Below are 12,696 nucleotides of genomic sequence, written 5' to 3'. Positions count from 1 at the left end.
CTCCTCAGTGAACACTGATGCAAAGCAATCATTCATAATCTTACCCATTCTCTCAGGTTCAACACACAACCGGCCTTCCTTATCCTTTAGTGGACCAATCCTTTCTCTAGTTACCCTCTTGCCTCTTACACACAAATAAAAGGCCTTAGGATTCTCCTTAAGTCTGCTCGCTAAAGTTATTTCAGGGCCCCTTTTAGCCCACTTGATTCCTCGTTTAAGATTGGTCCTACTCTCCCGATATTCTTCCAAAGCCTGTTCTGTTCTTAGCTGCCTGGACCCTCTGTATGCTCCCCTTTCCCTCTTGGCTAGTCGCACAATTTCTCCTGCCATCCATAGTTCATGCATCTTGCCTCTCCTATCCCTTATTTTCAAAGGGACATGCCTATCCTGCACTATCTTTGAAAGCCTCCCACATAGCAAGTGTGGCTTCCCTTCAAATAGCTACCCCATGCCACATTTCCCAGCTCTTGCCGAATTTGGATATAATTGGCCTTGGCCCAGATTAGGAGAAAGTGAGGACTGCAGATGCTGGAGATCAGAGCTGAAAATGTGTTGCTGGAAAAGCGCAGCAGGTCAGGCAGCATCCAAGGAGCAGGAGAATCTACGTTTCAGGCATGAGCCCTTCTTCAGGAATCATTCCTGAAGAAGGGCTCATGCCTGAAACATAGATTCTCCTGCTCCTTGGATGCTGCCTGACCTGCTGCGCTTTGCCAGCAACACATTTTCAGCTTGGCCCAGATTAGTACTGTTCCCTTAGGACCATTCTCATCTTTGTCTATGAGTATTTTAAAGCTTACAGGATTGTGGTCACTGTTCCCAAAGAAATCCCCCACTGCAACTTCTACCACCTGGCCTGGCTCATTCCCCAACACCAGGTCCAATATGGCCCCTTCCCTAGTTGGACTATTGACCTATTGCTCTAGAAAACATTCCTGGATGCTCCTTACAAATTGTGCCCATTCAGACCTCTGACATTAAGTGTATCCCAGTCAATGTACGGAAAATTAAAATCTCCCATCACCACCACCCTGTTTCCTCTACACGTTTCCATAATCTGTTTACGTATTTGTTCTTCTACCTCATGCTCACTGTGAGAGGCCTGTAGTACAGCCCCAAAAATGTAACTGCACCCTTCTTATTTCTCAGCTCTACCCATAATGTCTCACTGCTCAAGCCCTCCATAGTGTCCTTCTTTAGCACAGCCATGATATCATCCCCGATCAGCAATGCAACTCTTCCTCACCCTTCTTTACTTCCCTCCCTGTCCTGTCTGAAGCATCTATGTCCTGGAACATTTAGTTGCAAATTATGCCCTTCCTTCAACCAAGTCTCTGTGATCGCAATAACGGTCATACTGCCAGGCACCAATCCAAGCCCGAAGTTCGTCTGCCTTACCCATTATATTTCTTGAGAAGTTGTGACTTAGTCAGCAAAGTCAAGTTAACAGGATGGAGATTAAAAGAGAAGTTAGTGTACATATATAAACATGTCAAAGTTCCACCACATTTTGACGATAAAGATGTTGAAACCTTCTTTATTTCATTTGAAAAATTCGCTAGGCAGATGGAGTGGTCCGAGGATTTATGGGTAACGTTAGTTCAGACTAAACTGGTAGGCAGAGCTACTGAGGTGTTTGCAACACTGACAGATGAGGTGTCAAGAGATTATGAAGAGGTTAAACAGGCTATTTTATGTGCTTATGAATTGGTACCAAAAGCATTCAGACAGCGGTTCAGAAACACAAAGAAGGAACCAAGTCAAACTTATGCTGAGTTCGAAAGAATTAAACAGTCATTTTCATCAATGGGTACATGTTCTGAAAATAGATAAGACCTTTGAGACTCTAGGAGAGACTATTTTCCTGGAGGAGTTTAAAAACTCACTTCCAGAGAAGGTAAGATTTCACATGGAGTAACAGAAAGTTCAAGAAGTGAGAAGGGCAGCAGAATTAGCAGATGAGTACATGTTGATGCATAAGACAAGCTTCAGGCCATAATTTCATCCTGCGAGGGATAGAAGTTGGGAGAAGGGTAGATCCTACACTACGAAACCAAGAGAAGAGAGCACTGTAAGAATTTACCACGAGATAAAAAAGAATCTCAAGAGGATGGAAAGGAGGTGAAACATCGCAGGTGTTTCCACTGTGGTAAAGTGGGACACGCAAAGTCATAGTGCTGATCATTAAAGAAAGGTGCTGTGGGAAAAGATGTGATAAAAGAAGTTAAGCCAGTGGCATTAGTGAAGGTAGTAGAGGAGACCTCCAAGAAGAGCCAAGGAGATGCAGGAGAGTGCACAGCCTAGGCAGGGGCTGGGTATGGAGTTAGCACCTAATCTCTGCAAAGAATTTGCCTCTGTGTTTAAAGTTCACTCAGAAAGAATAGGGGGAAAGACAAGAAGTTAAAATTTTGAGAGATACAGGATCTAACCTGTTGCTGATAGTAAGAGATGAGCGAATATGCACTCTTTCTGATCTGTTACCCGAGAGTGTGATAATTTGCGGGATAGATGTTCAGAAATGTAATGTTCCCCTATGTAAGACAGATTGGAATGCTAGCTCAAGACTGGGGAAGTTACAGTGCGAACGATTGACAGAGTGTCAGTTCCAGGAATTCAGTTCGTTCTTGGGAATGATTTGGCAGGGTCCAAGGTATGAGTGACATACCTTGTTGTGGAGAAGCCCAAGGAAGGCCAAGAATCTGAGGAGTGAAAACAGAAATATCCTGGTATTTTCACAGACTGTGTGGTACCCGGATCCCACTATCATAAGTCACAGCACGAAGTGAAAAGTAAAGAAAAAGATGAAGGAGTTGAAGTTCTGTTAGAGGATACCCTGTTTGACATAATGGTGCAGGAAAAACCTGAACAGGCAGAGAGTCAGACAGAAGTGTTTACTCCTGAAAGGCTAAGATACTTGCAACAGCAAGACAAGATAATTAAAAGGTATATATGTGGATTTGTACGCCGAAAACAAGTCAGAGAATATTCCAAAGGATTATTATCTGAAAGACAGAATCCCAAGACAGAAATGGAGACCAAGGCAGGTTATTGTAGAGGAGATAAAAGCTCTGAGACTTGAGCGTTTTCCTGAGGGGATGTTAGTACTGTTACCAGTGACAGGAGATCCCTTCAAAGCCAGGTTTAGTGGTCCCTATCAAACTGAGAAAAGGTTGAGTCAGGTGAACTATTTAGCAAAGATGCCAGATAGGATAAAAAGGTATCGGGTATATCATGTGAACATGCTGAAACCATATTATGCTAGACAGAAAGAACTGGAGAAACAGGTATTAGTTAGAGTGAGGAATCAAATCCAGATGATGTGCCTCAAAATAGATTAGAAAATGAAGTCGTCCTTGAGGAATGGGATAGCTTAGTAAGCTATCCATCTCAGGAGCAGTTGGAAGATTTGTTACTCCAGTATAAAGACACACGTAAGAATCAGATGGGGAGAACTAATGCTATTGTACATGAAGCAGACTTAGGGAATACTGCTCCGATACATAAACACCCCTATGGGCTTAATTCTTTCAAAGCTAGATAGGTCCAGATGGAGACAGAGGCCATGCTCAATGAGGATATATCGAACCAAGCCAGAGTGAGTGGAGTTCGCCGATCGTCTTAGTTCTGAAACTGGATGGGACTCAATGATTCTGCGTGGATTATCGGAAGGACAACACCGTTACAAAATCACTCATATCCAATTCCTAGATTGGAGGACTGTATCGAGAAAGTCGGACAAACCAGTTACATCACCAAGTTAGATTAATGCGTGGTTACTGGCAGATACCTTTATCAGAGATGCCGAAAGAAATTTCTGCGCTTGTAACCAGAAATGGACTGTATTAGTTTAAAGTGATGCCCTTGGGAATGAAGAATGCGCCCATCACATTCCAAAGACTCATGAACAGAGTTATGGCTGGGTTAACAAACTGTGCAGTCTATTTGGATGATGTAGTGATCTTTACTAAGTCCTGGAAAGATCACATGGTACAGTTGGCAGAGCTCTTTGAACGACTACGAGAAGCAAAACTGGTAATAAAACTGAATTCGCTAAAAGCAGAGGAGATGTTCTTGGGACATAACATCAGTCATGGAAGGTTGACCCCCATGGAACGCAAAGATGAAGGCCATCAAGGAATTTCCACAATCAACCTCGAACAAAGAGGTGCTTCAATTCTTAGGCTCAGTGGATTCTATCAGAAGTTTGTTCCAAACTTCAGCAGTGTAGTGGCCCTGTTAACCGTTAACTTTGAAGAAGAACACAACCATGCCAGGAGGCATTCAACCATTTGAAAGACATATTAACCACCAAACCAGTTGTACTCCTACAGGAAGATAAGAATGGGATTGAACTGCCAATGGTTACTTTTCGAAGAAAATCAACATCCACCAAAGGAAATAGTCCATGATCAAAAAAAAGAGTTTGGTACTGGCCTTACAACATTTTAATGTGTACGTCATGAACAACGTGTTGGAGGCGGTTGTGTACATGGATCACAATCCGCTTAATTTCTTAGAATGAACACTTTAAAGACAAGAATGAGACTATTTCGTTGGAGTCTTATGTTACAGACTTTTAATTTAAAAATCATACATGTTGCGGGTCGTAAGAATGTAACCGCAGACACAACAATGTGATTGACTCTTAACTGCTCTCTGGAGAGGCCTCGTAAGATATTTAACATTATCCAATGGCAATAAGCACCTATGAATTTTTTAAAAACGAAAAACAATGGCGAAAAAGCACACGATTAAACTGACAAGAATATCCTCCCTATTGAAGGGCTGGGCACTGATTTACATAATTAAACATATTTTCCTTCTTATCAAAGGAAGAGCTTGCTTACATACCTGCTGCATTCAACCACCGTAACTTTTAGGCGTCCTTCGACAAAGTTCAAGTCTTGCATGTAAAGATCGCAGTTGGCTGCATCTACTGTTTGGACTTGGTATGGAAAAAATGGTTTGTACCTGAAAAACATGAAGATTAATGGTGGGTTTATCAAAATTTCCTTTTTATATTATTATTTTAAAGCAATCACACTTAATGTCTTAATTCACTCCATCATGAAATTGAGTTCAACCACATGCTGCTCATTAATTGACTTTTTGTCCTCTTGCAATAGTAAGCATGGGAATTGGTTTAGCTCAGTTGGCTGGATTGTCAGTTTACACAGCAATGTGATACCTACAGCATGGGTTCAATTCCCATCACCAGTTTGAGGTTACCATGAAGGGCTCTCCTTCTCAACCTCTTCCCTCGCCTGGAGGTCAGGTGGCCCTCAGGTTAAATCACAACCAGTCACTTCTCTCTCTAATGAGAGCAGCCCCTATGGTCTGGTAAAACTATGGTGACATAACAACAACAGTTAGCATATAACTCATAGCAAGTCTTCTTCACAAATGATTGATTCAGAGTTTACGCAGTGACTGGCTAAACCTTAAGGATCATGCAAGTTTCAAGTTCAGATTGCGCCAGAACACAATCAAATAGCCTACTCCTGCTCCTAATTTCTATGTTTCTATTAAATAGCTATGCAGGTACTGATCAAGTCAGTCTGGAGGGAGAGACGGTCTGAGTGAATAGGCCCTGCCAGGAGGGTGAAAGTGAGGACTGCAGATGCTGTAGATCACAGACACTGCCCGAAGGGCTCATCGTGTTGATTCAAACAGGCTCTAAGGTCCTATCCAGTAGTACAGTACTTGAAACAAAACTAGAAATTGCTGTAAAAACTCAGGTCTGGCAGCATCTGTGGAGAGAAAGTAGAGTTGACATTTTGGGTCCAGTGACCCTTCTTCACCACTGAGTTTTGACCTGCTGAGCTTTTACAGCAATTCCTATTTTTGTTTCTGATTTCCAACATCCTCAGATTTTTTATATTAGATTAGATTCCCTACAGTATGGAAAAACAGGCCCTTCAGCCCAACATGTCCACAGCGACGCTCTGAAGAGTAACCCACCCAGATCCATTTCCCTCTGACTAATGCACCTAACACTATGGGCAACTTAGCATGGCTAATTCACCTGACGTGCACATCTTTGAACTGTGGGAGGAAACCAGAGCACCTGGAGGCAACCCATGCAGACACGAGGAGAATGTGCAAACTCCACACTGACAATCACCTGAGGCTGGAATCGAACCTAGGTCCCTGGCGCAGTGAGGCAAGCAGTACTAACCACTGAGCTACCGTGAGTTTTTTCTGTTTAGTACTTGAAGGATATTATTTAGTGCGCAATTCAATACTGATAATATTGAAGTCAGAAATATTCAAATACAATACTCTGTTAAAAGGAAATTGAATTGCAAGAGCCAAAAAGAAATGCCAAATACATTAAGTATTTTTACTTTCAATTCAGCATTATTCTTGCATTATCCACTCAGAGTCAGATAGGCATTTGATACTGTATTTGTTCTGCATTGGTAGTGACTGTAGATCCTATGTTTCACCATTGGATGTCACTTTCGACCTTCAAATAAATACAACTGAATTGTAAACATATATTCATATTTATTTACCAAAAATATTTCAACAGATGAACATTTAAATTAATAAAAAAGTAGTACTTCAATTTGATCACTCATGCCACAATTTTATTTAAATTCTGCAAAGCTACACAAATCCTATTGGTTAAAGCATGAGAAATGATTCCTGGCAGAGTGGTTAGAAGTGTTGCTTCACAGTCCGAGGGATTCAGGTTTGATTCCAGCCTTGGTGACTGTCTCTGTGCCTGCATGGATTTCTTTGGTGCTCTGGTTTCCTCCCACTGTCCAAATATGTGCAGGTTACATGAATTGAATAAGAATGATGAGGTACTAGACATTGTCTGCCTCCTTGGAACTATTCCTACCCCAACATTACTCAGCACCTTGAGGAAAGAAGGAAAACCATAAGCCATATTGAAGAATGGTACAACAGAACCACATTTAAAATTTAGGAATATACTTGGCTATTACAGCAAATTAAGATTAGCTAAGAGGCATGGGATAGAGGGAAATTTGGCCAATTGGATAGAAAACTGGCTAACCGGTCGAAGGCAGAGAGTGGTGGTAGATGGTAAATATTCAGCCTGGAGCCCAGTTACAAGTGGAGTTCCGCAGGGATCAGTTCTGGGTCCTCTGCTGTTTGTAATTTTTATTAATGACTTAGATGAGGGAGTCGAAGGGTGGGTCAGTAAATTTGCAGATGATACGAAGATAGGTGGAGTTGTGGACAGTGAGGAGGGCTGTTGTCGGCTGCAGAGGGACTTAGATATGATGCAGAGCTGGGCTGAGGAGTGGCAGATGGAGTTCAACCCTGCCAAGTGTGAGGTTGTCCATTTTGGAAGAACAAATAAGAATGCGGAATACAGGGTTAATGGTAGGGTTCTAAGTCAGGTGGAGGAACAGAGGGATCTTGGGATCTATGTACATAGATCTTTGAAGGTTGCCACTCAGGTGGATAGAGTTTGTAAGAAGGCCTATGGAGTATTATCGTTCATTAGCAGAGGGATTGAATTCAAGAGTCGTGAAGTGATGTTGCAGCTGTACAGGACTTTGGTTAGGCCACAGTTGGAGTACTGTGTGCAGTTCTGGTCGCCTCACTTTAGGAAAGATGTGGAAGCTTTGGAGAGGGTGCAGAGAAGATTTACCAGGATGTTGCCTGGAATGGAGAGGAAGTCGTACGAGGATAGGTTGAGAGTTCTCGGCCTTTTCTCGTTGGAACGGCGAAGGATGAGGGGTGACTTGATAGAGGTTTATAAGATGATCAGAGGAATAGATAGAGTAGACAGTCAGAGACTTTTTCCCCGGGTACAACAGAGTGTTACAAGGGGACATAAATTTAAGGTGAAGGGTGGAAGGTATAGGGGAGATGTCAGGGGTGGGTTCTTTACCCAGAGAGTGGTGGAGGCATGGAATGCGCTGCCCGTGGGAGTGGTAGAGTCGGAATCATTGGCGACCTTTAAGCGGCATTTGGATAGGTACATGGATGGGTACTTAATCTAGGTTAGAAGTTCGGCACAACATCATGGGCCGAAGGGCCTGTTCTGTGCTGTATTGTTCTATGTTCTATGTTCTATATCTTTTTACAGGCACGTAAGATGGCTTGTACTTAAGTTTGGATATTAATTTTATTGAGATCTGTGTTTAAAAGTAGCTTACAGAATAATTTTTAGTTTCTATTGTAAACCTTAAAAGTTGTGACACAGGTACACCTAGTTCAACCTAGTTTATCAAAAGTCTCTTGCCGTCAAGCAGAACTCTGCAGTTATAGACTAGTATCTGTAATTTTTGAGAAGCAGGTTCACCTCATTTGCAACACAATCTGTGATTCCCTAAATCTGAGCATTTTTAGCTGCAACTAAATTATTTGGGTCGTATATTGGCTAATCCTAGATTAACATTAATTGGATATTTTCACTTCTACATATTAAACACCAGCAAAATTTGCTCCACAATGCATTCAAAACACACTTTTTGTTAGATGGCAGCTTCCACATTCCGGTTTAGATTGTTTGCTTACTCTTACCCAACACAACCAGATTGCATGACAAACATCAGTAGAAGCAAGATCAAAAGATTCAACAGTCTATGGTCTTCCCCTAGCTTCCTGATCATTTTCTCATTTGGAAAGACACAGCTTTGCCCATAATCTTAAAATAAACTGCTCTGGATTTCAAGTGGAGCTTTGTTTCTTCTGTCTTCTTTGGTAATACTGACAAAATTCACAGGGATCCAGTAGAAGCATTGGAGGCATCATTCCTGAATGGTTTAAATAAAAGGCCTTTGTGTAGAAGTTAAAGATGTTGACTAAATATGGAGTGGAAATTCAAAATCTAGCTCTTTATCTAAATAAATTAAGGTCACAAATCAGGAATGGGGGCTGTAAACCACATATTAATTGAATGGTTTCTCACAAAACAGTGATGAGAAGATAACTAGTGAAAGTAACAGGGCTATTTCACACAACTCAACAAATGAATTGCCAGTATCATATCTTCCGCCATTCTCCAATCTTTTTTGCATTACCTATGGCATTTGCAAGTTGTTAACAGCATGTAACCTTGTAACATTTGTTCCAAACTACTTTCTCTCACCTGGCATGAACACAATGCCCAATCATTCAGCCCAACAGATAATTTAACATCTCAAATCATTCAAATGATTTAGGCATATTCGCATTTCCTGCAACGACAGATTTCTCAATTATTGACCCACTTATGGATAAATAGTTCTATGGTCACTCTATATGCTATTCGGGACACCACCCACGCCCTCCACCTCCTCCATGATTTTCGCTTCCCCGGTCCCCAACGCCTTACCTTCACCATGGACATCCGGTCCCTGTACACCTCCATCCCCCATCACAAAGGACTCAAAGCCCTCCGCTTCTTCCTTTCCCGCCGTACCAACCAGTACCCTTCCACCGACACCCTCTTTCGACTGACTGAACTGGTCCTCACCCTGAACAACTTCTCTTTCCAATCCTCCCACTTCCTCCAAACCAAAGGAGTAGCCATGGGCACCCGCATGGGCCCCAGCTATGCCTGCCTCTTCGTAGGATATGTGCAACAGTCCATCTTCCGCAGCTACACTGGCACCACCCCCCACCTTTTCCTCCGCTACATCGATGACTGTATCGGCGCTGCCTCGTGCTCCCACGAGGAGGTTGAACAGTTCATCCACTTTACCAACACCTTCCACCCCGACCTCAAATTCACCTGGACCGTCTCAGACTCCTCCCTCCCCTTGCTAGACCTTTCCATTTCTATCTCGGGTGACCGAATCGACACAGACATTTACTATAAACCGACCGACTCCCACAGCTACTTAGACTACACCTCCTCCCACCCTGCTCCCTGTAAAAACACCATCCCATACTCCCAATTCCTTCGTCTCCGCCGCATCTGCTCCCAGGAGGACCAGTTCCAAAACCATACAACCCAGATGGCCTCCTTCTTCAAGGACCGCAATTTCCCGCCAGACGTAGTCGACGATGCCCTCCACCGCATCTTTTCCACTTCCCGCTCCTCTGCCCTTAAGCCCCGCCCCTCCAACCACCACCAGGACAAAACCCCACTGGTCCTCACCTACCACCCCACCAACCTCCATGTACAACGTATCATCCGCCGTCATTTCCGCCACCTCCAAACGGACCCCACCACCAGGGATATATTTCCCTCCCCTATCAGCGTTCCGAAAAGACCACTCCCTCCGTGACTCCCTCGTCAGGTCCACACCCCTCACCAACCCAACCTCCACTCCCAACCTCCACTCCCGGCACCTTCCCCTGCAACCGCAAGCAATGCAAAACTTGCGCCCACACCTCCCCCCTTACTTCCCTCCAAGGCCCCAAGGGACACTTCCATATCCACCACAAATTCACCTGCACCTCCACACACATCATTTATTGCATCCGCTGCACCTGATGTGGCCTCCTCTATATTGGGGAGACAGGCCGCCTCCTTGCGGAACGTTTCAGAGAACACCTCTGGGACACACGGACCAACCACCCCGTTGCCCAACACTTTAACTCCCCCTCCCACTCCACCAAGGACATGCAGGTCCTTGGACTCCTCCATCGCCAGACCATGGCAACACGACGGTTGGAGGAAGAGCGCCTCATCTTCTGCCTGGGAACGCTCCAACCACAAGGGATGAACTCAGATTTCTCCAGTTTCCTCATCTCCCCTCCCCCCACCTTGTCTCAGTGAAATCCCTCGAATTCAGCACCGCCTTCCTAACCTGCAATCTTCTTCCTGACCTCTCCACCCCCACCCCACTCCGGCCTATCACCCTCACCTTAACCTCCTTCCACCTATCGCAAATGCCCCTCTCCCAAGTCCCTCCTCCCTACCTTTTATCTTAGCCTGCTGGACACACTTTCCTCATTCCTAAAGAAGGGCTTATGCCCGAAACGTCGATTCTCCTATTCCTTGGATGCTGCCTGACCTGCTGCGCTTTTCCAGCAACACATTTTCAACTCTATATGCTCACTCCTGTGACAATCTACATTTTTTTCTGCTCACAATTAGACTTTGCACGATCAAGTAAAAGTTTGTTTGTTAACTATGCGCATCAATGAAAAGAAACCACAATAACAGTACGGGAAAAAAGTCAGTAATGAAGTTGGACTGTATTATGCATCATTCACACAACAGAGCATTTTCATGTCATTACAACAAAACGAAGTTACTGTACAAACTACAGTCTTCAGCATCAATTTGCTGGTGCAACCTCAGGCAAACCCTTAAATACATGAATGACAAAGCAATTATACACCGTAAAACAATTTCCAACAGGTAGTCTGGTGACTTTCTGAACTGTTTGAAAAATGATAGCGTCAACTGTTTTTATGGTTTTTCACAAATACTGAAAATATATCTGAAATAACTGTACTAAGATCAGTATCCCGTCACCAAATCACCCTTTATTGACATGTGCACAGTTCACTGGTTGTGGCTAGCCAGCTCAGAGTCAGTCACCTGAACTGAGGAGATTCTATATATTTTGGCTTCTTTTAGAAACATCACCTTTTCTGCTCCTCCAGCTCCACATATATGGACTTTGGCTTCTGCCTTCCAGCAACTGCAGTCCTCACTATTTCCAAGGATGTCATTTTCCATCCCAAAAAGACACTAGTGAACCCCATGGGCCCCTTCCCAACAACGGTTCCTTGGTCACCATCAGACTCCCAATTCCAGAACTTCACTGAATTCAAATTCTACCACAGCAGGATCTGAACCCGGGTCCTCAGAACACCACCTGGAACCCTAAACCAACATTCCTGATGAAGAGCTTATGCTCGAAACGTTGACTCACCTGCTCCTCAGATGCTGCCTGACCAGCCGTGCTTTTCCAGCCCCACAGCTTTTGTCCATGGACCAACAGTCCTCACCTCATATGTATAAAGGCCATTTCCATAGTTTCAGCACCAAATTTCATCCCCTGAACCAAACTGTCTCTCTTATTTAGAGGAGGCATGTGGCCAGCATTGGTGTTCTTGCTGCTGTTTCACCCTCTCCCCAGGTCTGAAAATATCAGGTTTAACCTGTTGCAGAGTTTTCTCCCCATCAGCAATTCTGCTGGAGCTATCCCTATTGTTTCAGGGAGGTACTGTAATTGAACAGGAACCAGGAGAGTCTGGTCTCAACTGATGCTGTAGGCTGCCTGCCTTCAATGTTTGGATCACTCTTTCCACAAGACAATTAGACAATGAATAGTATAGAACTGTCCTTATGTGCCAAATGCCATTTGACTTTAGGAAATATTCAAACTCCCTGCTCGTAAATGACATCCCATTGTCCATGACCAATACTTTCAGGAGTCCATATATCACGAACGATGCTTGCAGCTTCTCAATTGTCATCCCGAGGTTGCCGAATGAACTTTATGTACACCCAACCACTTTGAATGGGCGTCCACAATGATCAGGGACATTCAGCCCATGAAAGGATCAGCACAATCGAGATGCAACCAAGTCCAGGGTTTATCAAGCCATTCCCATGAATGTGAGGACACTGCTGGTGGCAATTTATGTCCTTGATGGCATTCTGGACATTGCCCACGAATGCAGCTATGTCAGCATCTAACCCTCACCACCAGACATAGCTTCTTGCTAGCATATTAATTTAAGAAATCCCTGGATAACCCTAGAGTTCAGCCTGTATCTGGCAATAACCTTTACTCTGGACAATCACCATTGTTCCCCCATCGTACT

At 43.8% G+C, this 12,696-nt stretch overlaps 1 protein-coding gene across 1 annotated transcript in view; it reads right to left on the bottom strand.

Moving 5' to 3' along the window:
- Window positions 1-12,696, bottom strand: part of pdzd8 (PDZ domain containing 8) — a 208,295-nt gene that overhangs the window by 141,563 nt on the left and 54,036 nt on the right. The window contains exon 2 of the mRNA XM_043712836.2: window positions 4,849-4,968. Within this exon, the coding sequence (XP_043568771.2) occupies window positions 4,849-4,968 (120 nt within the window). The remainder of the gene's footprint in view (window positions 1-4,848; window positions 4,969-12,696) is intronic.

This window comes from Chiloscyllium plagiosum, unplaced genomic scaffold (assembly GCF_037043375.1).
Source record: "Chiloscyllium plagiosum isolate Xiang-an unplaced genomic scaffold, Cpla_swu_hap1 HiC_scaffold_22, whole genome shotgun sequence".
In the NCBI taxonomy this organism is placed as follows: Eukaryota; Metazoa; Chordata; class Chondrichthyes; order Orectolobiformes; family Hemiscylliidae; genus Chiloscyllium; species Chiloscyllium plagiosum.
Note: the sequence above shows the minus strand (reverse complement) of the source record. Positions and strands in the feature narration are given on the sequence as shown.